The following is a 23,957-nucleotide window of genomic DNA, read 5'->3' as shown; positions in this document are numbered from 1 at the left end:
TGTCCAGCACAACACAGGCAATGAGAGAACGAGAAGTGGTGAAGGGTTAAGAAAGAAGCTGAAGTCAAGAGATTTATGCAATAGGAGCCAAGGGTCTCACAGACTTAAAGGACTGAGAGCCCCGAATTGGGCCATCATGTGGCTTTTACTGATGTACACACAAAGAAGTAACATTGTTTTTTCAATGGTCTGTGAGTCTCATACATCATACCAGAAAACTGATTCAAACCAGTTACCCTTGTCTGCAAGCGGCCGGAATCAAAAGTTCCATGATGTATTAGTAATTGTTGTATGTATCTCCCCAAGGGACAAAACCTTTATGCTGAAACTTAGTGATAAGAATAGATGGAGAACTGATATTATCACATCATTGAATCACTTCCCAAGCAGGTTGTGGGAAGGAATATAGCCACAAAGGCAGAATCTCTCCTTAGACGGGGAATGTGAGGGTCTATGCCCACCTCTATCAACCCCATGAGTTCTCCTGATGGCCCCTATGTATGTGACTGTGCCTTTCTTAGGTTGTTCATTCTTTGAGGAATCTTACCCATCATTGACTAACTAGCCATTCTTTGGGGCCAAACAGGGAGACATAAGGTGTAAGCACAAAGGTGAAGCAAAGTCCCTGAAAGGATCAGTCTCACAGACTCTTCTTTCTTTAGGGGTAGGTACAAGGGGACAGACGGTTAGGCTGCTGAGTGACAACAATAGTGGTAAGAAATGAAATAGAGAATAGAAAAATAGAGAAAATCAAATAATCCAAAAGTTACTGTTTGAAAAGATCAAAATATTGACAAACCTTTAGCTACAATGACCAAGAAAAAGTAGAAACAATCCAAATATCCATTAATTCATAAATGGATAAACAAAAGGGTATGTCCATAAAGTGGAATATTATTTGACAATAAAAAGGAATGAAGTATTGCTACATGCTACTACATACATGAATCTTGAGAACAATGTGCTAAGTGAAAGAAGACCGCATACTGTATGATTCCATTTATAATAAATATCTAGATCTGACAGATACATAGAAATAGAAAATAGATTTGTTGTTTCCTAGGATTAGAGTTGGGGAAAATAGGGAGTGACTGCTAATGGATACAGGTTTGTGTGTATGTGTGTGTGTGTGTGTGGGGGGGGTGATCAAAATATTATAAAATTAGATAGTGGTGAATAACATCTAGACTTCAAATCTAAATGGGCCAAATGTATGGTATACAAATTAAATCTCAATGAAGCTGTTTGTTTGTTTGTTTTTAAGATCTTTAAAAAGGAAATGTAAATAACATAACTAGCATTATGCCTGTTAAAGAAATTGATTTCCACTTCAGGCCTACATGGCTTTACTGGTGAATTCTACTTAACAAATTTTTTTCCAACTTTATGGAAGTATAATTGACAAATAAAAATTGTATATAGTTATACAATTATATACAATTACATACAATAGTATATATACAATTATATACAATATACAAAAATGACTATACAAAAAGTTATAGTTCAACATGATGATTTGATATATGGATACATTATGAAATTATTATCACAATCAGGTTAACACATCCATCACCTCACAGTTACCTTTTGTTTGTGTGTGTGTGTGTGTGTGTGTGTGTGTGTGTGGTAAGAACACTTAAAATCTAGTGTATACGATACAGAATTGTTAATTATAGCCACCATGGTGTACATTAGATTCCCCAGAGCTTATTCATCTTATAACTGAAAGTTTGTACCCTTTGGCCAACAACTTCCCATTTCGCCTACCTTTTCCCAAACATCTAAGGAGGAAATAGTACCAGATATATGCAACTTTTTCAGATTTTTGAAGAGGAGGAAACAATTTCCAACTCATTCTCAAAGCCATCATCATCCTGATACCAAAGCTAGATGAAGACATTACAAGGAAAAAGACAAATGAAGAAAACAACAACTATAAGCCAATATCCCTTGTGAAAATAAATAAAAAATTATTAATAACTTAACAATTGAATCCAACTAAATTATCTAAAAGAAAATGTATCATGAGTAAGTGGAGTTTATCCCAGGAATTGAAATTTGAATTAATATTAAAATCAATCAATATAATTCACAATATTACCAGACTAGAAAAAAAATCATTCTAATAGATATAAAAAAACTTGTGACGTGATCAAAGATACATTCAGTACAACTCTCGGCAAACATGGAATAAAAGGGAACTCTTTCAACCTGATAAAGAGTATCTATAAAAACCCCACAGCCAATCTTATACTTCAGGATAAAAGACTGAATGCTTTTACTCTCAGATGGGGAAGGAAGTAACAACGTTTACTTACCACTTGTATTGGAGGTCCTAGACAGTACAATAAGGCAAAACAAATAAATAAATAAAACAAGCATACAGATTGGAAAATAAACAAAACTGTCTTTATTTTCTATCAATACTCACAATTGTCTAAGAAAATACTAAGGAATCTACAAAAGCAGTTACTAGAATTTTTTTTTTTTTTTTTTTTAAGGAGAGCGCAGCTCACAGTGGCCCATGTGGGGATCAAACTGGCAACCTTGGTGTTACTGGCACCATGCTCTAACCAACTGAGATAACTGGCCACCCCAGATATTAGAACTTTTAAGTCAGTGTAGCAAGATTGCAGATACAAGGTCAATATGCAAAAATCAGTTATACATATTTATATTTTTAGCAATAAATAGTAAAACTGAAGTTTAAAATACCATTAACAGTTGCATAAAAATATGGATTTTATAGATATGAATTTGACAAAAGATATGCAGGCCTATACACTCAAAAGTATAAAACATTGCTGACTGAAGTCCAAGATTAGAGAGATATATTGGTTCATAGATCAGAAGACTCAGTTGTCAGTTTTCCTCAAATTGGTCTAGATTACAGAGAATCTAAATGAAAATCCCAACAGGCCCTTTTTGAGAAATAGACAAGTCAATTCTAAAATGAATATGGAAATATAAATCATATAGAATAGCCAAAACAATTTTGACATCGAAGAGCAAGGTAGGAGGGTTATTACTACTTGATTTCAGGTTTATTGTAAAGCTACAGTAACCCAGACATTGTAGTATTAGAATAGGCATAGATCAGTGGAACATAATAGAGAGTTCAGAAGTAGACTCAAATTTAAGGACAATTCATTTTTAAAATAACAGCTTTATTAAGATATAATTCACATGCTGTATGATTAATGCATTTAAAACATACAATCAAATGTTTTTAGTATACTCAGAGAGAGATGCAACCTTTATCACCATCCAATTTTAGAAAATTTAGGTCAGCCACAAAATAAACCCTGTATCCATTAGCAGTCACTCACTGCTTTCTCCTAAATCCCCTAACCCCCTGGCCCTAGGCAACCACCTAGCTACTTTTTGTCTCTATAGACTTGCCTATTCTGGACATTTCATATAAATGGTGTCGGGCAATATGTGGTCTTTTGTGACTGGCTTCTTTACTTAGTATAATGTTTTCAATGTTGTAGCACGAATTATTTATTTATTTTCATTGCTCAGTAATATTCCATTGTATCGATATATCACATTTTGTTAATTCATTCATTAGTTCATGAACATTTGTTTCCGCTTTGGGGCTTTTATAAATTATTCTACTATGAACATTTGTGTACAGGTTTTTGTGAGCACATTTGTTTTCAGTTATCTTGGATATATAACTGGGAGTGGAATTGCTGAGTCAAATGGGAACTTTATGTGTAAGCTTTTCAGGAACTGAGAGACAGTTTTCCAAACCAGCTGCACCATTTTACATTCCCACCAGCAGTGTATTTTTCTACATGCTGGCCAACACTTTTATCTGTCTTTTTTGTTATAGCCATCCTAGTAGATGGGAAGTGGTATCTCATTTGGCTTTAATTTGCATTTCCCTAGTTTTATATGTTGAGCATTTTTTTATGTGTTCATTGGCCATTTGTATATCTTCTTTGGAAAAATGTCTATTCAAATCTAAAAAAACATTGCCTATTCCAAGGTCACAAAGCTTTAAACCTGTGTATTTTTTAAAGAGTTTATAATTTCAGCTCTTACATTTAGGTCTTTGATTCATTTGAGCAAATTTTTGTATGCGGTGTGAGATAACTGTCCAACTTCATCCTTTTGTGTATGGATATCCAGGGAACAACTGATTTTTCACAAAGATGCTGAGGGACTTCAAGAAGAAATGATAATCTTTTCAATAACTGATGATGGAAAAATTGGATAGGCATATGCAAAAAAATGGATACCGATGTCAATTTTTATCTCATACCATATGTAAATATTAGTTTAAAATAAACCATAATAAATACCCTAAGTATAAGAGCTGTCAGCCTTTAAAACAAAAAGGTAAGTGGTTTAGGCAGGAAATTTGAGTTTATTTGGGAATAACAGAGAAATTGCAATTTGGGACATACAAACTACGGTGAACTATAAGGAAGTCCAAAGAACAAAAAAGAGGAACTTTTATACAGGAAGGGAGGAATTTGGGAGGTTGTCATGCAGGGACTCATGCAGGGTCTCTGGTCCCACTCCCCACATAAGAATGCAGGATATGGTGAGGCCAAAAAGGAACATCAACGGAGCCATAGATAGGGGAGTCATACCATTATATTTTCACTGGCGGGAGAATATAGATAAATCTCCAAACAATGATGCTGAACAAAAGAAGTGCTAGAAAACACAAATTAATCTATTGTGACAAAATAATCAGTGGTTTCCTGGGGATGTGTCTTTTCCCCACAGAGGGAAGAGACAGGGATGGATTGCAAAGGAGCCCATGGAAACTGTTGTGTGTGATGGAGGTGTTCATTGTTTTGATTGTAGAGATAGTTTTAGGAGTATATAATAAAACAAACTCATCAAATTGTACACTTTAAATATGTGCAGTTCATTTTACATCACACAATAAAACTGCCTGAGACAGACAAAATATGGTATTTTAATGCTTTTAAACTTTTTGTAAAGATTTTTTTTAATTCAACATTGTTTTTGAAAACTTCTCATGTTGATGTACTTACATATTCATACATTTTCACAGTGAATTTATCCATTTTTGTGTTGGTAAGTGTTTAGTTTTCTCACTTTACAAAGAGTGCTGCTGTTAATATTCCTACATATCTCTCTGCACATATCTGTGAGGGTTTCCAAAGTACACCCCCAGGGTAGAGTTCTTGGGTCACACTAGCTATGCACATCTGCAACTTTACTAGATCTCCCCAAATTGTTCTTTCAGGCTCACTCAATCTTATACTCCCATTAGCAGTGTATGTAATTTAACCTTATTTCGTTCTTTCCAGTATCATGGGTCTAAAGTAGTAAATTGTTTTAATTTGGATTTCTTTCATTATTAGAAAAGTTGGGCACTTCCTTGAAAGTGTTAATCATTTGGATTGCCCCTTCTGGATATTGCCTAAAATTTGGTGAGAGAAATAATGGAGGAACCATCTGAATTTTCTCCCAAATGTAGCCAGCTATTCTAATATCATTTGCTGAAAAATTATCATTTTTCCACTGATTTTAAGTGTGATCCTTAACATGTACCTATTTCTACCATGTGCTTTTTTTTCTTGGAGTTTTAGTTCTGCTCTAGAAATAAATCCAGGTAACTATGGTTATTCAGCAAATTATCTGATCTGCTTGTCCTTTCCTGTGTTGGTAATTTACTCTTTTAACTTCTATAATTCTAGATGATGTCAATGAGAGGGAAAAAACCTTTCCCTCTACTGTCTTAGGTTCAGTAAATGGGTCTGTCACGCTGGATGTCAGGTGGGGTCTCTAGGCCCGCTCCACACATAAGAACGCAGGATATGGTGAGGCCAAAAACGAACACCCACAGAGCCATAGATAGTGGAGTTATACCACTATAGCCTTGCTGGCAGCTGGGTTGGAGAAACACGAAACAGGAGCCACACAATCTGCAACCCTCACTCCACTGCTTGCTAGCTCAGCGACGATCTCCTTGCTAGCCCTCATTTTTCTGCTAGCGCTAGCGTAGCCACGGAAGTTATATTAAAGGCCAGTGGCTCACTGGTTACCGATGACTGCCAACTAGCCATCCAATCACAGTTGATGGCCATTTACAACCTGAGCCAGCACCATTCTAGGTGAGGCAGTGAACCTGGAAACTGCACTCCTGGCTCTGTCCCCACAACAGAAAAGACAAACAATTGGATAGAAAGATAAAATATTATGAGGTTATCGATTTCCTCCGAATTAATTGATCAATGCAATGTACTCCCAATTAAAATCCCAATGACTTATACTTTAATAAAAACTATTTTGAATATCCCAATAAAATTTTTTAAATGTATAAATCAATTCGAAAATTCATAAACATGGAAGAATTAGAAGCTCAAAACCCTTTTCTTTTGTCTTGTCATTTCTTCACAAATGTATTTGCCTTTGTTAAAATGGTATATAAGCCTCCATGTCTGACTGACTCTTCAGGGTTTTCACGTCATTTCTGTGATGCCTGCCTTTATGCATATGAAATAAGCCTTTTTCTACTGTTAATCTGTTGTTTGTCAATTTAATTTGCAAGGACTCCGTGGAGGGGTGGGAAGACATGCACTGTTCCCCAACCAGCAAGGACCAGAGAAAGGTCGTTGCCGCCCTGTGGGCAGGGAAGTGCTTGCTGAGGCAGCCCGGATGCAGGACTTGTAGTCCCAGGAGGAAACGCTTGCTGAGTCCTCCGTGGGAGATGAGGGTGAGGTCAATGACATGCTGGACGGCCTGCGGCGTCTCTGCTCCCGCTCCCGACATAAGAACGCAGAATGAGGTGAGGCCAAAAAGGAACACCAACGGAGCCATAGGTAGGGGAGTCATACCACTATGGTCTCACTGGAGGCTGGGTTCACACAACGTGCGACCTACTGTTTGCTTTTCTGCCAGCCGACTGACTCTCCTCAACTTCCTTCGACTTTCCTCGACTCCACTCCCCAACGCAGCCATGGCAGTTATATTAGTGGCCAACGGCTTAAGGGTTACAGCTGATTACCAAGTAGCCACAGCTGACGGCCATCTACTATCCGAGCCAGCATCTCTCCACATGGGGCCAAGAGCCTGGAAACTGCTCTCTGGGGCTCTGTCCCCACACTCCACCCCTAAGGGTCTCTCCTCACAATCTATGAGACAAGCGTCTTCCGTGAGGGTCCTTGTGTGAGAATCCTGGAGGTGAATGCAGTATCCTGGACACAGCCAGGGCTCTCAGGGCACTGCCACTGCCACTCTCTGGGCACAGCCAGACTTCCTGGACTTCTTAGGGTACCACCAGTCTCCTCCTGCCCTCCTGACAGGTGGTACTGTTGCACTGTAACCATGCGCCAGGGCTGTGGTAACACTTGAGGAGGGTGGTGACCACGCCCAGGTGTCACCGCTTTCACCACACAAATCCGGAGACGGAACTCTCCTACAGACGTCTGTAAGCTGAGGCCGTGTAGCACGTCCACTCCTAGAATATACTCCAGAACGGGGGCAACCTAAACCTTGTAGGTATAAGGGGGAAGCCTTCCTATACCCAGTGGTAAAAAAACGGCTTTCACAGTCACAGCCTTTCCCCTGTAGCAATCAACGCAGATTGCTTGTCCGGGGAACAGTTCTGGGTTCCCATAGACAAGACTGTAGTCTGCGCCAGTGTCAACTAGGGCCAAAACCCTGTGCACATTAGAAGGGGACCAATGTATGGACAGTTCCGTGGGGCCTCCGGTCCCTGCTCATCCCCTCTGACTGGGTACCTTGGCCCCGCCCCTAATCAAGCTGGAAGGAGTCAGCCTCAAGCGGCCACATGAAGTCCTGGAGGGACACGGGTCGCACTTTCCCAGACTTCTCCTTTAGGCTTCTCCAGAATTGCTGTTCTGGATGCAACTGTTTCCAAAGTTCCAGCAGGAGTGCATTGGGTTGTCCATCTATTTTCTCCCAATCGACCCCTGCTGCCACAAGATCACACATCTGTGCACGCGTTACTCTCTGTGGACCGCGATCTCATCCCTTTACATTTGGTTTGGGCTTCCAGGTCTCAACTGCACAGACCTCCTGTCTTAACTTCCTTCGCCTCTGGCTTTCAAAATCCCCTAGGGTGGCCACGGCAGTTGTAACTTCATGGATCCTTCTCCCTACATAGGGTGTAAGAATAGCAACCAAGGATCCAAAAGCAGTTGCAGGTGCAGTATCCAAAACTAGATCCCTCATGCTGTCTGTAAAAAGGTTGTCATCCAGCCCCTGCATGTTAAGGTTAAAAACAGCATGCTTCATACCCATTTCATGGATGATTTGAGTAACTTCCATATATGACTGCCATTGAGTCACAGTGTCTGGCAGCTCGTCAGCCTGTTCCCATACTGTGCGTACCGCAGCAGTAGGCCACTCCATCACAGAATGGTTGCCCTGGTTGTGGGACAACCTATAGCAGTTCTGTAAGCTTTGTCACAGGGACGGATGCACTGTCACAAAGGCTAGCTTTTCCATCTCGCCTGGGGAGCAGAGAATGTTGTCTGCTCCCTCATCCCATAAACATAATAGCCAAACCGAGACTGGCTCTCCAGGACTTTGTCTGTACCGCCTCCCCAGCTCCTGCAACTCAGTGGGAGTGTATGGGGCGTAGGTTGTGAACTCAGTCACAGCTGAGTTGCCTGCAGCAACGCCCCCGGGGCCCAAAGGTTGCTCACATTTTGTCCTTTGCTTCAAGATTGGCCAGACTTGGGGGTTGGGAGCTACATCGTCTCCACTCGCTTCCTCTGCCTCTGCCTCAGAATCTCCACTGTGGGGCCCCTCTTCTAACAGGCGGACCCAGCCTTCCAGTGCTTCTAACCGGGACACCCGGACCAGCGCGTGGGCCATTTCATTAAGCGTATTTTCCATGTTGAGACTCAAGGCCATGAGGAACATCCAGCCCATGTGGCTGGCTGTAGCTTTGCCTCCTCCGGAAACCGCCCATCCAGCATCTGCAGGGCCCTCTCCACGATGGCCGATGGCGGAGAGCCATCCATGTCTTCCCACCCCTCGTTGGGGGTCCAACTCCTGAGAACAGTGGCCACCGGACACCACACACTGTGTGGGAGCCACATGTCCTCCTGCTCAGAGTCCGACTTTATTCCTATCTGGCTGGAATCTTGCTCATCGTGCCAGGTGTCTGAGTGGGTGGAGGGCTCCTTGTAAGATGTCTTCAACCCTCGGAGCCTAAGGCCGCAGCAGATTACCAAAATGAAGGCAACGCCTTCCATGGCTAAGATGGTGGTGTGCCATCTGGAGGCTTGAGTCTCCCAGGCAGACCGCACCTCCCATTCCTGGTGTTACTTCTCATGGGCCTCCTGAAGCTGGGCTCTCACATGCACAAACCGCTCCACCATGCTTCGGTAGGTTTGGGCCGGCACCGTACCCTGTCGCGTCCAGCGCAACAAGGGCAGTGAGGAGGCGAGAAGGGGTGGTTTGGGTTAAGTTTTTAAGAAAGAAACAAACAGAGACTTAATGCTGTTAAATCTCTCAGAAGGCCAGGGGTCTCTCAGTCTCAGAGGACTGGAGCCCTGAACAAAGCCAACTACAGGCTTTTATTGACCAGCATGGAAGGGAGCAACAGTGTTTTATGACACGATCTGTGAGACTCATAAACATCCCAAGCCAATTTATCTTAGTCTCTAAACAGCCGAGGTACAAGGGCCCACTATATCTTACTAAAGGTAAATATCTTCTCAGTGTTAGGTCTCTCAGATATTAGAGATAACTGGTGTTCGTTCTCCTCATTACTTTTCTAACTGACAGCTATTAGGGAAAAGTCAGAGCCGGCAATAGATTTTCCCAAGCAGGGGGAAGGGGAGGCAAGGCCCTTTCCCATATTTGTTTAAGGCAGCTTATTGGGGGTCCCCACTTGGTTCCTCCTGGCTTAGGTAGTACCTCCCGTGAGATATCTTACCCGTCTTTGGCTGCAAACCATCTTTTGGGGATTAGACTGAGAGACATAAGATGTAAACACAAGGATGGAACAGAGTCCCAGAAAGGCACAATCTCACAGACTCTTTTTTCCTTAAGGAAAGACATGGAGGGACAGTTGGCTAGGCTGTTGTGCAACTACCGTACCCTGCTTATGAAACTGAGCTTTTATATGTGTAAACTGTTCCAGTACATTCTGGAGAGTTTTGGTCGACACCACACCTGCTCGCTGCACCATTTGTCATGCCGGGCGGCCTGCGGGGTCTCTGCTCCCGCTCCCCACGTAAGAACGCAGGATGTGGCTAGGCCAAAAAGGAACACCCACGGAGCCATAGGTAGGGAAGTCATACCACTATGGTCTCACTGGAGGCTGGGTTCACATGATGTGCAACCTGCTGTTCGCTTTTCTGCCAACCGACTGACTCTCTTCTCGACTTCCTTTGACTCTCCTCGACTCCACTTCCCAACGCAGCCGTGGCAGTTACATTAGTAGCCAATGGCTTAAGGGTTACAGCTGACGGCCAACTAGCCACAATTGACGGCCATCTACTACCCCCTCCAGCCAGCACCCCTCCACGTGAGGCCTAGAGTCTGGAAACTTGTGCTTGGGGCTCTGTCCCCACAGTCAAGGTCGTCTCTCACCCCCAGGACAGTCCTGGCAAATGACTATGGACTATGGGGAATTGTCTTCCATCCCTAATTTAATGGACCGCTTGACTATTTGCTTGGGAACATACCACCATGTAGTGGAACTCGCGAATGTTCGCTTTTGTGTCCTGACCAGCCGCCATAGAGAATATGTAAACACCTTGACTGTGAGTCGCTGTTGTTCCAGCATGGTACCCTGAGAGGCCCAGAGAGAGTGGCAGTGCCCTGAGAACCCTGGCTGAGTCCGGGAAGTCTGGCTGTGCCCAGGGAGAGTGGCAGTGCCCTGAGAGGCCCTGGCTGTGCCCGAGGAAACTGATGGTACCCTAAGAAACCCAGGAAGTCTGGCTGTGCCTAGAAGTACTGGTGGTGCCCTGAGAAACCCTGTCTGTGCCCGGAGAGATTGGTGGTAACCTAAGAAGCCCAGGAAGTCTGGCTGTGACCAGAAGTACTGGTGGTGCCCTGAGAAACACTGGCTGTGCCCAGAGAAACTGGCTGTGTCCAGGATATTGCATTTACCTCCAGGCTCCTCGCACAGGGCCCCTCGCAGAAGATGCTTGTCACGTAGATTGTGAGGAAAGACCCTTTAGGGGTGGAGTGTGGGGACAGAGCCCCAGAGAGCAGTTTCCAGGCTCTCAGCCTCACATAGAAAGGTGCTGGCTCAGGTAGTAAATGGCCATCAACTGTGATTGGATGGCCATCACCTGTGGCTAATTGGCCGTCAGCTGTAACCAGTGAGCCATTGGCCACTAATATAACTGACATGGCTTTGCTAGCAGAAAAAAATGGGGGCTAGCAAGAAGATGGTGGCTCAGCTAGCAAGAGCGGATTGCAGTTAGCATGGCGGATTGCAGCTAGCAAGTGGAATAGGTCAGTTGGCAGAAAAGCGGACAGCAGGTCGCATGTGGTGTGAATCCAGCCTCCATTGAGACTACAGTGGTGTGACTCCCCTACCTATGGCTCCGTGGGTTTTCCTTTTTGGCCTCACCATATCCTGCATTCTTATGTGGGGTGCGGGACCAGAGACCCCACAGGAGACCCCGCACGACACTTTTTAAAAATTTACCCTTTGTGAATTCATCATCAGATAATAATGATAATTTTGTATTGTTTCAGTTATTATATTTATTTCATTCCCTTAAAAAGGGTAGAGAGAGATCAATTACAGTTGACCCTTGAACAACAAAGGTTAAGCCCAAAAGGTAAGCCCAAAGTTGAAAATCCACATATAATTTTTGACTCCCCCAAAACTTAATGATAGTCTCTTGTGGACACCAAAATCCTGGGATGCTCTATTTCCTTATATAAAATGGCATAGAACAATGCAGTCAGCTATTCTACAACTGTAGATTCCTAGAAATCCTGGCTGGTTTAAACCTCCAGGTGCTAATCAGGGAAATATAGATATCTGATGCTATATTCATTGAAAACAAATCTGTATATAAATGGACCCTCCCAGTTCAAATCCGTGTTTTTCAAGAGTCAAATGTAATTAGACCACTGAGGTTTCTTACAAGATATAGGACATGGGAGACATCATCAAAATGGCGGCGTGAGGTTAGCCTCTGGAAATCTCCCCTGGAATTTACAACAAATGGAAAAACTGTAACTACACAAAGGACTCCCTGCACAGCAGACAGGCAAGATGAAGGATCTCACTACAGAATTCACCTAAAGGTGGGCAAATATAGTGAGCAGGGGAAGAGGGAAGGGAGAAATGTGGAGACGGAACTACGCAGGTACAGGACACAGACATAGCTCAGTGCTCTGAGCTCGTTGCATCCCGGAACTAGCACAGCTGCGGGAGAGGCAAGAACTCAGACTGTTAGGGCTCCGCTTATGGCCCACAGGGCTGAGGAGATAGCATATAACGTGACTGAATGCAGCGCTCACGGCAGAGGCCTCAGAGCAAAGACTAAGGGAAGAAGGCTGAAAACGGTGGTTTAAGCCCTCACAGCTCCAGAGAATGGAAGGCTTAGGCACTGAGACTAGCGACCCCCCCCTTCCCTCCCAGAGCTCGCCCCGCCCCCACCTGCCCAGTGCTAGAAGCGGAACAGTGGTCCACAGACACAGATTTGCAGCCCAACTAATTCCGGCAAAGGGAAGGGAGCTGTAGAAGCAGGACCGACTGTGGTGGTGGTCGCAGCCATTGCTCTGGGCCAATTCTTACAACTCCCCCCGCCCCTGTCCCCACCTCTCTGGGTGGATCCCTGCAGGAGTAAACAGAAATGCTGAAACACAGGGGCTCTGAATCTGGTGCAGGAAGAGCTTTCAAACTTCAAAACGCAGTGCCCTATGACCCAGGCAAACTGTTAACAGAGGACAAGCCCACCTTCTAGGGAATCTCCCTATTGTATAAGAAGCTAGAATAGTGCAGAGAAAACATAACACTACAGTGTGAGAGATTAAAAATGGCTGTAGTCAGAAAGAAAATAAAACATTCTACAGATATGTAATATAAAACAAAAGAAACCTCTTCCTATCAACCTGTTGCAGAACCCGTCCTGTAGATTTATTATGTCTCTTCCTAGACTACACTAGACTATGTCTAGGAAGAGACATAATAAATCATTAATTGCCATGAATAACCAAGGCAACAAGACAGCTCAGAAAGAAAGTGAAAAGTCTCTAGAAAATGAACTTAAAGACATGGAAATATATGTCTTAAATAACAGAGAATTCAGATTGCAGTTCTGAAAAAACTCAATCAGATGCAAGAAAACACAGAAAGGTAATTTAATGAACTCAGAAACACAATCAGAGAACAACAAGAACATTTAACCAAAGAGATTCAAATTTTAAAAAAGAACCAAATAGAATTTCTGGAGATTAAAACTCAATAGAAGAAATTAAGAATGAAATAGCCAGTTTAGGTAGCAGCGTTAACCAGATGGAGGAAAAAATCAGTGGCATTGAAGATAGAAACAAGGAAATGACACGGATGTAAGAAGAAAGATACTTGAGACGTAAAAGAAATAAAAGAACTCTACAAAAACTTTCTGACTCCATCAGAAAGAGCAATATAAGAATAATGGGCATATCAGAAGGAGAAGAAAGAGGGAAGGGACCAGAGAGTATATTCAAACACATAGTCAATGAGAACTGCCCAAACTTGTGGAAAGAACTGGATCCTCGAATCCAAGAAGCAAATAGAACACCTAATTACTTCAATCCTAACAGGCCTTCTCCAAGGCGCATTGTATTGAAGTTGTCAAAAATCAACGACAGAGAAAGAATCCTCAAGACAGCTAGGGAAAAGAAGATGGTAACCTACAAAGGAAAGCAGATAAGATTATCATCAGATTTCTCAGCAGAAACTCTACAAGCCAGGAGGGAGGGGAACCAAATATTCAAACTATTGAAAAAGAGAAATTATGATCCAGGAATAATACACCCAGCAAAGAGATCCTTTAGATATGAAGGAGGAATAAAGACCGTTCAAGACATAGAATAGCTGAGGGAATTTTCTAATACACGACCTGCACTACAAGAAATACTAAAGGAGGCTATTCAACCACCATCAACAGGGATAATTTGTGGCAACCAAAACACAAAAAGGGGAAGAGTAAAGGCCTGAAGCGGAACATGGGAATGGAGAAAGTAGACACGCTGAAGAAAACAGAATACTCTAAATAACAAGCTTTCTTTTACATAAACTTAAGGGTTTCTGTAACTCAACAACAACAAAAAAGTCCAGAACTGAAATATACACTGTATTAAAGCAGAAAGAGATGGAAAAATCATAGAACACCACCACACAGAAATACAAGACAACAACAAAAAGGCAAGGAAAAAATGGAGACACAGTCTTACCAGAAAACTAAAGATAAAATGATAGGAAATCCTCACATATCAATAATCACCCTAAATGTAAATGGACTGAACTCACCAATAAAAAGGCACAGAGTAGCAGATTGGATAAAAAAACTAAACCCAATCATTTGCTGTCTTCAAGAGACACATCTCAGCTACAGGGACAAGCATAGACTCGAAGTGAAAGGGTGGAAATTTACACTCCAAACAAATGGTATCCATAGAAAATCAGGTATAGCCATACTGATATCAGATAAAACAGACTTCAGGGTGAAAAAGGTAACAAGAGACAAAGATGGGCATTTCATAATGGTAAAGGGGACTATACAACAAGAAGACATAACAGTCATCAATATTTATGCCCCCAACAGGGAGCACAGAAATTTACCAAGCAACTACTAACAGAACTAAAGGGAGAAATTGACCAAACACAATTATACTAGGGGACTTAAATGCATCATTGACAGCTATGGATAAATCATCCAAACAGAAAATAAATAAGAAATAGCAGCCCTAAATGACACATTAGATGAAATGGACATAATTGACATATACAGAGCACTTCATCCTGAAACATCAGACTATATATTTTTTTCTAGTGTACATGGAACATTCTCAAGGATAGACCATATATTGGGACATAAAACTAGCCTCAGCAAATTTAAGAAGATTGAAATCATACCAAGCATATTCTCTGATCACAAGACTTTCAAATTGGATATCAACTGGAAAAAGAAAGCAGGAAAAACCACAAATATCTGGAGATTAAAAAAAAACACTTTTAAAGAACGACAGAGTCAAAGAAAAAATTAAATGAGAGATCAAAAGATACATAGAAACAAATGACAATGAAAATACATCCTACCAAAATTTTTGGGATCCAGCTAAAGCAGTTTTAAGAGGGAAATTTATATCATTATAGGCCTATCTCAAGAAACAAGAAAAATCTCCAATAAATAAGCTCACGTTACACCTTAAAGAACTAGAAAAAGAAGAACAAATGAAACCCAAATTCAACAGAAGAAAGGAAATAATAAAATACGAGCAGAACTAAACGAATTAGAAAACAAAAACAATAGAAAAAATTAATGTGACAAAGATCTGGTTCTTTGAAAAGATGAACAAAATTGACAAACCTTTGGCTAGGCTAACTAAGATAAAAGGAGAAAAGACACTAATTAACAAAATCAGAAATGAAAAAGGGGAAGTTATCACGGATGCCACAGAAATGCAAAAGATCATCCAAGAATACTATGAAGGACTATATGCTACAAAATTCAATAACGTAGAAGAAATCGACAAGTTCTTAGAAACATATAACCTTCCTATGCTAAACTATGAAGAACTGAAAAACCTAAACAGACAGATCACCAGTAAGCAAATTGAATCAGTCATCCAAAACCTTCCCAAAAGCAAAACTCCAGTATCAGATGGCTTCACTAGTGAAATCTACCAAACCTTCAAAGAGGATCTAATACCAATCCTGCTCAAACTCTTCCAAATAATTGAAGAAGAGTCAGTACTCCCTAACTCATTTTATGAGGCCAACATTACCCTGATACCAAAACCTGGTAAGGACAACACAAAAAAAGAAAACTACAGACCTATATCTCTGATGAATACAGATGCTAAAATCCTAAACAAAATTCTAGCAAATCGAATACAACAATGCATTAAAAAGATTATTCATCACGACCAAGTGGGGTTCATCCCAGGGGCAACAAGGATGGTTCAACATATGGAAATCATCAATGTGATACATCACATTAACAAAATAAAAGACAAAAATCATACGATTATATCAATTGATGCAGAAAAAGCATTTGACAAGATACAACATCCATTTATGATTAAAACACTTAATAAAATAGGTAGAGGAGAAAAATATATTAACATAATAAAGGCTATATGACAAACTCTCAGCTAATCTTATAATTAATGATGAAAAACTGAAGGCCTTTGCTCTATGTTCAGGAACATGACAGGGCTGTCCCCTATCACCTCTGCTTTTCAACATAGTGTTGGAAGTCCTCGCCAGAGCAATCAGGCAAGAGAAAGAAATAAAAGGCATCCAAATTGGGAATGAAGAAGTTAAATTGTCACTCTTTGCTGATGACATGATGTATATATAGAAAACCCTAAAGACTCCACCAAAAATCATTAGAAACAATCAACAAATACAGTAAAGTTGCTGGCTAAAAAAATCAATGTACAAAAGTCCATTGCATCCTTATATACTAACAATGAAATCTCAGAGAAAGAAATTAAAAAAAAATTTTTTTTTGCAATTGCATCGAAAAGAATACATTACCTAGGAAGAAACTTAACTAAGGATGTGAAAGACCTATACTATATGCTGAAAACTATCAGACATTTTTAAAAGAAATTGAAGAAGACAGAAAGAAACGGAAAGACATTCCGTGCTCATGGATTGGAAGAATCAACATAGTTAAAATGGCCATATTACCCAAAGCATGTACAGATTTAATGCAATCGCCATCAAAATCTCAATGGCATTTTTTAAAAAGAAATAGAACAAAAAATCATCAGATTTCTTTGGAACCACAAAAGACCCCCAGTAGCCAAAACAATCTTGAGAAAAAAGAACAATGCTGGAGATATCACACTCCCTGATTTTAACTTTTACTACAGGGCTACAATAATCAAAACAGCATGGTATTGGCAGGAAAATCAGACACATAGACCAATGGAATAGAATTGAGAACCCAGAAATAAACCCCCATGAATAAGACACATAATTTTTGACAAAGAAGCAGAAAACATACTATGGAGAAAAGACAAAAAATTACGAATAGAATTACAATATGACCCAGCAATCCCTCTCCTGGGTATCTACCCAAAAAATCTGAAAACATTTATCCATAAAGACATGTGTGCTCCAATGTTCATTGCAGCTTTATTTACGGTGGCCAAGACTTGAAACAACCAAAATGTTCTTCGATAGATGAATGGATAAAGAAATTGTGGTATATATACACAATGGAATACTATTCAGCGATAAGAAAAGATGAAAAATAAGCCAGACAGAAAAAACAGATAACCAGATGATTTCACTGACACATGGTATATAAACCAGACAAACGACCAAGACAAACAAATGAGAAAGAAAAATTCATAGACACAGACAATAGTTTAGTGGTTACCAGAGGGTAAGGGGAGAGGGGAATGGTAGATGAGGGTAATGGGTATCAAGTATATGGTGATGGAAGGAGAATTGCCTCTGGGTGGTGAACACACAATGGGATTTATAGATGATGTAATAAAGAATTGTATACCTGAATCTATGTAATTTTACTAACAATTGTCCCCCCAATGTACTTTAATTAAAAAAATGAAGATATAGGATTTGGGTGAACCTTTTATGAATGGGTAGTCTACTGACTGAAATACAATTCCAGGAACTCTTTTGTTAAGGATTGGCTTAACCAGTAGAAACACAGTGAAGGCAGTGTGGGAGGCATGCAGTTTAGCACCGGTTTCTCCCTGAAGACTGGCTTGGATGAGAGGTCGCTGTTTAACAATGGCTGCTAGGCTCTGTTTATAAATTTAAGCCTAATTAGCCACTTCTCAATAGGTACATTACTTCTCATACTTAAAAGCCTGAGATATATACTTATATGTGAAATGTGAGTCACATTATCATTTTCAATAAAGCAGCGTCAATTTAACATTTTTGAGAGCCCACAAAATTCTCAGCACTTAAAATCAAGGCAAGAATGATAAAAAACAAAGAAAAAACCCAATATGAAATAAGACGCCCCTGTGTTTTGGCATTGTGGTTATCATGTGAATTAGTTTTTTTTTCAGTCATGTTCACCAGCTTCCTTCTCTATCTCACCACTGCACTCCCTGTAACGATTGCATATATATATCCTTTAACTTTCTGCAGTGAATTGTAAACTGAAGGTCAGAGATTTGGCGTTAAGTGTTTCCATCTCTTGTTCTCCTCCCACACATCACTCCCTCTCCTACCATGTATTTGATATGCATTGAGCCTCCCAGGCAGAAAACGGACCTCTAGTTTCAGGCTTAATCAGCAGTATGTCAATACCCACCAAACAATAAATTGTGGATTTTCGGTGACAACTGAATGTTTTCCTTTCCAGGTGAAGTTTAAAAGAGATCAGTCGATGCCAAAACTACACACTGGTGTAGCTCCAAATGGAAACAAAAGTTATACTGGCCTCTCCCAGTTCAGTCCTTCCTTTCACAAATGAGTACACCGTGGTTTTACGAATGAAAGGTGTATCTGCAGGTGGGTATGACTGGCTTTGGGGTTCATTCTTTTCACTGCAGTGCCCCAACACTGGAAGACAAAGCCAGGTTTCAGGGACCACGCTACTATCCTGGGCCTGAGAGCACCTTCCCCAGGATGGCCTGGACGCCCGGCGGAAAGAAGCGCAGCCTGGCTACCCGCACCGGCCACGGGGAAGAGAATGTCAGCTCCGGCCGCGGTTCCGTCACAGCCAATCCCGCGGACATTGTGACGCGCTGAAAGAGGAGAGCGGCGCGGGAGGGGAGAGACTAGAGGCCTCACGGACACGGCCGCGCGGAGCCCGCGGAGGTTGGCGCGGCGTTGGCGCGCACGCGCCTGGGCGCGCGCCCGGTGGGGCGGTCCGGGAATCGCCGCCGCTCGCAAGCCCTCGGGCTGCGGCCGGGTGCCTGTTCTTCCTTTCGCTTCCGACGTGCTCTGTAGGTCAAGCGGTGTATGTGCGGCAATAACATGTCTGCCCCGCTTCCCGCCATCGTGCCCGCCGCTCGGAAGGCCACCGCTGCGGTGAGTGGCGGAGGCTTGGAGGGGTCGGAAGGGTCTGCTAGGCCCGCTGCCGGCCACTGGCCCTCGCGCGGGTTGGGCATCGCAGGCAGGTTGGCGACTGGTGTATGGGGACGCTCCGACCTGCTTGGCTCGGATTGGGGTTGGGGTGGCCCAGGCCGGCCGGGCCCCAGCTGTATGGGGAGAGTGCAGGAGTCGCGGCCCGGGCCTGAGGACCAGTCCCCACCACCCCCACCCCAGCCCGGAGTCCGAGTCTTCTGCAATGCGGAGCGAGTGCGGCCCGCGGAGTCCCGGGACCCCCGGCTGCCCGGCCTCAGCTTGGAGGGACCGGCTTTGGAGTAGAGACACTAACTCGAGGTGGCTTTATAGTATGTTTCTGTCTTGTTTGTGGATGCGGGAAGTCTTACGTCCGCAAGAAAATGACTATTTTCTTACCTTGCACTCTTGTCCAAAATTAAAGAAGTTTGGAGATTTAGTGTCTTATAAAATTAGAAGTGATTTTTTTTTTTTTTTTACAGTACGTGTGAGACTTTTATGGTTTGACTTGAAAGACAACTTTTTTTCTTAGAATGTGATCATTAGCACTTAAGAATGGTTAAGTGGGCTCTTTTTAAGTATTGAAACTCCACCTTAATAATCTTAGGACCTACCAGGAGAGAAGTATTTTTGCCATTTACAAGAAGTCCATAGAGATTAGTTAACTTGCTGAAGGTAGTGTTCTGTAATTCTGGCATCCACCTTCACCAAAGCTACGGTGTGTAACAATTCTGTGAGCGTTTATTTAGGCATTGCTTATTAATTTTTCCTCTTCTCCTCTAGGTGATTTTCCTTCATGGTTTGGGAGATACAGGGTAGGTACCATTATTAGTAACAGTAATGAAATGAGGTCATGCAACTCCACTTATACAATCAAAGGTTTAATATTTAATAACTGACTGTATTTAAAAAAATTGCTAGTAGTATTTCTTACAGTCCAGTAATAAAACACAATCTTTTCTTTTTTGAAAACCCCCAGAATTTTCCCCTCATTATCTTGAATTTGTCATTTTTTCAACTCCTGTTTCTGGAACATACTAAAATTGCAAACTTCTTGAGTTGCTGGGGGTATTGGATAGCAGAGATGGGTGGAATGTTTGGAGAGACTGTGCAATTGAGAGCTTTCCAGAGGAGTTAAAATTTCAGGGCAGGTTTAGAAGAACTGGTTCATTTTGATAAGAGAAACAATACCAATTCTAAGTGAGAGCTTGGATGTTCCCTTAAAAGAAAAAAATCAGTTGAAGGGCAAGGGAGGCAATTCAAAGATTTATTTGGAGGTTTCTCAAATTTTATTTTGCTAACTTTATATGATTTATCTTTCAGGCTTCTACATTGAGAGGTTTTTGTTTCTAATTTAAATCAGTGATTATCTGTTTGAAACTTAGATAAAATTGTTGTTACAAAATAGTTGTTACAAAATTATAGAATTGGAGGAAAACTGAAGATTAATAAATTTTGATAAAGTAGTCAAAAAACTGTTAAATCTAATTTACAAGGAGGTATTGGGTTATAATAATTTTTTCTTTTCTGTATTCTTTTAGATTAGTTTTTAGAGGTGATTCCTAATAGTCTTTTGTGCTTAATAAATAGAGGTCCATTACATACTTTGTATGGAGTTACAGAAAACGTTGTGGGACTTTTTTCTGGCAATCAGGTAGTCCTATGAAAATGATAGGTTTGTTCTACTATTTCTTTTACTAAACAGAGGTGTAAAGAGGCTCTGTTTTATTACCAAATCCTTCTTGATGCTGAGAAACAGGGAGGAACTTCCTACCCTGTAACTTTCCCATTAAAGAGAGCCTGAAGAATGAGTCCAAGAGAAAAAAAAGTGTAAGAAGATTCTCTGTGGACCCCAGTTTAGCCAGATTCCATAGACTGAAGTTAAGAGTGAAAATGAAGAAAATAAGTGAGACTAAAAATAACCAAGAGCATCCATGACATCTTGATTAAGAATTAAGTTTATATTAAAAAATGAAGATCTCCAATTCTGAAAGTACTTTGTGAGATAACACTGAAGAAAAGCTGACCCTAGTTTGGTTCCACGAATACATGGTGAAATTCAAAACAAACCATATGACAAGTGGCAATTTAATGTTTGTGATAATTGTAGAGAACTATGAAAGTACATTTGTCAGGTTAACTTGGAGGATGTTGGGATTAAGCAGTTTTGACCAACAATGGGACAAAGGTGTAATGGCCACCATAATTGGAAGGCATTTTAAGACTGACAAATGAAGCAGGCAACTCCTTAGATTATAACAAAATTTATTATAGGGTAATAAACTTCTGGGAAGATTAAGTCTGAGTCTGAACGGAAAAGACAACTCAGCAGCACAGATTATTCTCTGCTAATAGACCCCTCTAACTGTAGTATAGTATAACTTGGTACTTGGGTACTAATGACTGACAGCACAAAGGGACAAAGAATACAGTTGCCCCAGGCACCATACCTCATCTCCTGGTGGTCTTGTGATAGAAGATTGTTTATAATCAGTACTATCACCATTTTCATATTGTTTATAATCAATACTATCACCATTTTGATATTTATCTCAGCTGTCATGTCATTATGACTGTTATTAACAAAAGTATGGCTACCTTTTAAGGAACACAGATAATCATGAACTAGAAAGCTTTGCTATCCTTCCTAAGGACAGTGAAGTTGGTCAAAGGTTACAGCATGAAACAAATCTGGGACACAGAGATGGAGTTGGTATTGCTTACATCTACATCTATACAAGTTTGTTGCTATAAAAATAGGCAGCTTTTGCCTTTTTTTGGTAAGGTTCTTTTTTACAGAACTAGCCAAGGTATGCTGTCTAGAAGCTTAGGTCTTGCAGTCTGTGTCTCTTATTTTTTTTTAATTAAAAAAAATTTTTTAAAAAGGTTTTATTGGGGAAGGGGAACAGGACTTTATTGGGGAACAGTGTGTACTTCCAGGCCTTTTTTCCAAGTCAAGTTGTTGTCCTTTCAATCTTAGTTGTGGAGGGTGCCGTTCAGCTTCAAGTTGTTGTCCTTTCAGTCTTAGTTGTGGAGGGTGCAGCTCAGCTCCAGGTCCAGTTGCCGTTTTCTAGTTGCAGGGGGCACAGCCCACCATCCCTTGCGGGAGTCGAACTGGCAACCTTGTGGTTGAGAGGACGCGCTCAAACCAACTGAGCCATCCGGGAGGCAGCTCAGCTCAAGGTGCCGTGTTCAATCTTAATTGCAGGGGGAGCTGTCCACCATCCCTTGTGGGACTTGAGGAATTAAACTGGCAACCTTGGGGTTGAGAGCCGGTGCTCCAACCAACTGAGCCATCCAGGAGGCAGCTCAGCTCAAGGTGCCTTGTCCAATCTTAGTTGCGGGAGGCGGAGCCCACCATCCCTTGCGACACTCGATACTCGAGGAGTTGAACCGGCAACCTTGTGGTTGAGAGCCCACTGGCCCATGTGGGAATCAACCAGCAGCCTTCAGAATTAGGAGCATGGAGCGCTAACCTCCTGAGGCCAACGGGCCGGCCCCAGTCTGTGTCTTTTAGATTCCTCATGAAAAAAGTATTTGGTGTCCAAAAAGATTGGGAGACCCTTTATAACTTTATATTTTTTTCAATTCTAATATCATTTTCCCCACATTTTTATGTATCTGTTTTGAGATTGGTATTCATCTTACTACATGTGTTTATTGTGATGATGATTTTTTTTTCATAAAATTTTTTTTCAGTGGGGCCTCTTGATAATCTTAGTGTCTAGGAAGTAGGATAAGGCATATTCTCCTCTTGAAGATATACAGCCAATGCACTAGCACCTTTAAAGCTCTGAGAAGTTCTGCAGTAAAGAAACATATTTGACCACCAAGTGTTCCTATAAACTGTGAAACTAGTATTCAAAGAAATACATTTTAGACTATACTGTATTTCATGTGATTACAGTTTTCCTTGCAAAATAAAAATAGCTTTTGTTATGATTATGAACATGTTACATTTGTATTTTTAAAAAATTCAAAATGCAAATATACTTGAGAAGAGAATGAAAATCAGTTGAAATCCTACAACCTAGACATACGTATTTATTGTTGATAGCATTTCAAAAAGTGTTCTATTTTTAAATGTTTTCAAATTTATAGAACAGTTACAAGAATAATACAAATATCTCATACCTTTTACCTAGATTTACTACTCTCTATGAAATGTTATTATGTTTGCTGAACCCTTTGAGAATAAATTGCAGATGTGATTCTTTGATTCCAAACACTTTACCATGTATCTCCTAAGAATAAGGAGAGCCTCTTATATAACCACAGAACAGTTAATCAAATTCAGGAAATTTAGCACTTATTTAATGTTATATCTTTTTTTAATTTAAGGTTTCTTCAGGTGACAATTGTTAGTAAAGTTACATAGATTTCAGGTATACAATTCTGTATTACATCATCTATAAATCCCATTGTGTGTTCACCACCCAGAGTCAGTTCTCCTTCCATCACCATATATTTGATCCCCGTTACCCTCATCTACCACCCCCTCCCCCCGCACCCTCTGGTAACCACTAAACTATTGTCTGTGTCTATGAGTTTTTGTTTCTCCTTTGTTTGTCTTGTTCTTTTGCTGTGTTTGGTTTATATACCACATATCAGTGAAATCATATGGTTCTCTGCTTTTTCTGTCTGACTTATTTCGCTTAGTATTATACTCTCAAGATCCATCCATGTTGTCACAAATGTTCCTATATTATCTTTCCTTACCGCCAAATAGTATTCCATTGTG

At 41.1% G+C, this 23,957-nt stretch overlaps 1 protein-coding gene across 6 annotated transcripts in view; it reads left to right on the top strand.

Moving 5' to 3' along the window:
* Positions 1 to 23,957, top strand: part of LOC308506784 (transcription elongation factor A protein 1) — a 140,465-nt gene that overhangs the window by 15,511 nt on the left and 100,997 nt on the right. For 2 of the 6 annotated variants that reach the window (XM_081070728.1, XM_081070727.1), the window contains 2 exons: positions 18,513 to 19,183; positions 20,000 to 20,031. In XM_081070728.1, coding sequence (XP_080926854.1) covers positions 19,115 to 19,183; positions 20,000 to 20,031 — 101 coding nt within the window. In that variant the 5' untranslated portion in view covers positions 18,513 to 19,114. Of the gene's footprint in view, positions 1 to 18,512; positions 19,184 to 19,999; positions 20,032 to 23,957 lie in introns of those variants that run through there. The other 4 variants (XM_081070724.1, XM_081070723.1, XM_081070729.1 and 1 more) reach the window with 3 other exon arrangements.

This window comes from Rhinolophus hipposideros (genome assembly GCF_964194185.1).
Source record: "Rhinolophus hipposideros genome assembly, chromosome: 13".
NCBI lineage: Eukaryota > Metazoa > Chordata > Mammalia > Chiroptera > Rhinolophidae > Rhinolophus > Rhinolophus hipposideros.
The sequence above is the reverse complement of the archived record's forward strand: the minus strand, read 5'-3'. Positions and strand labels throughout refer to the sequence as shown.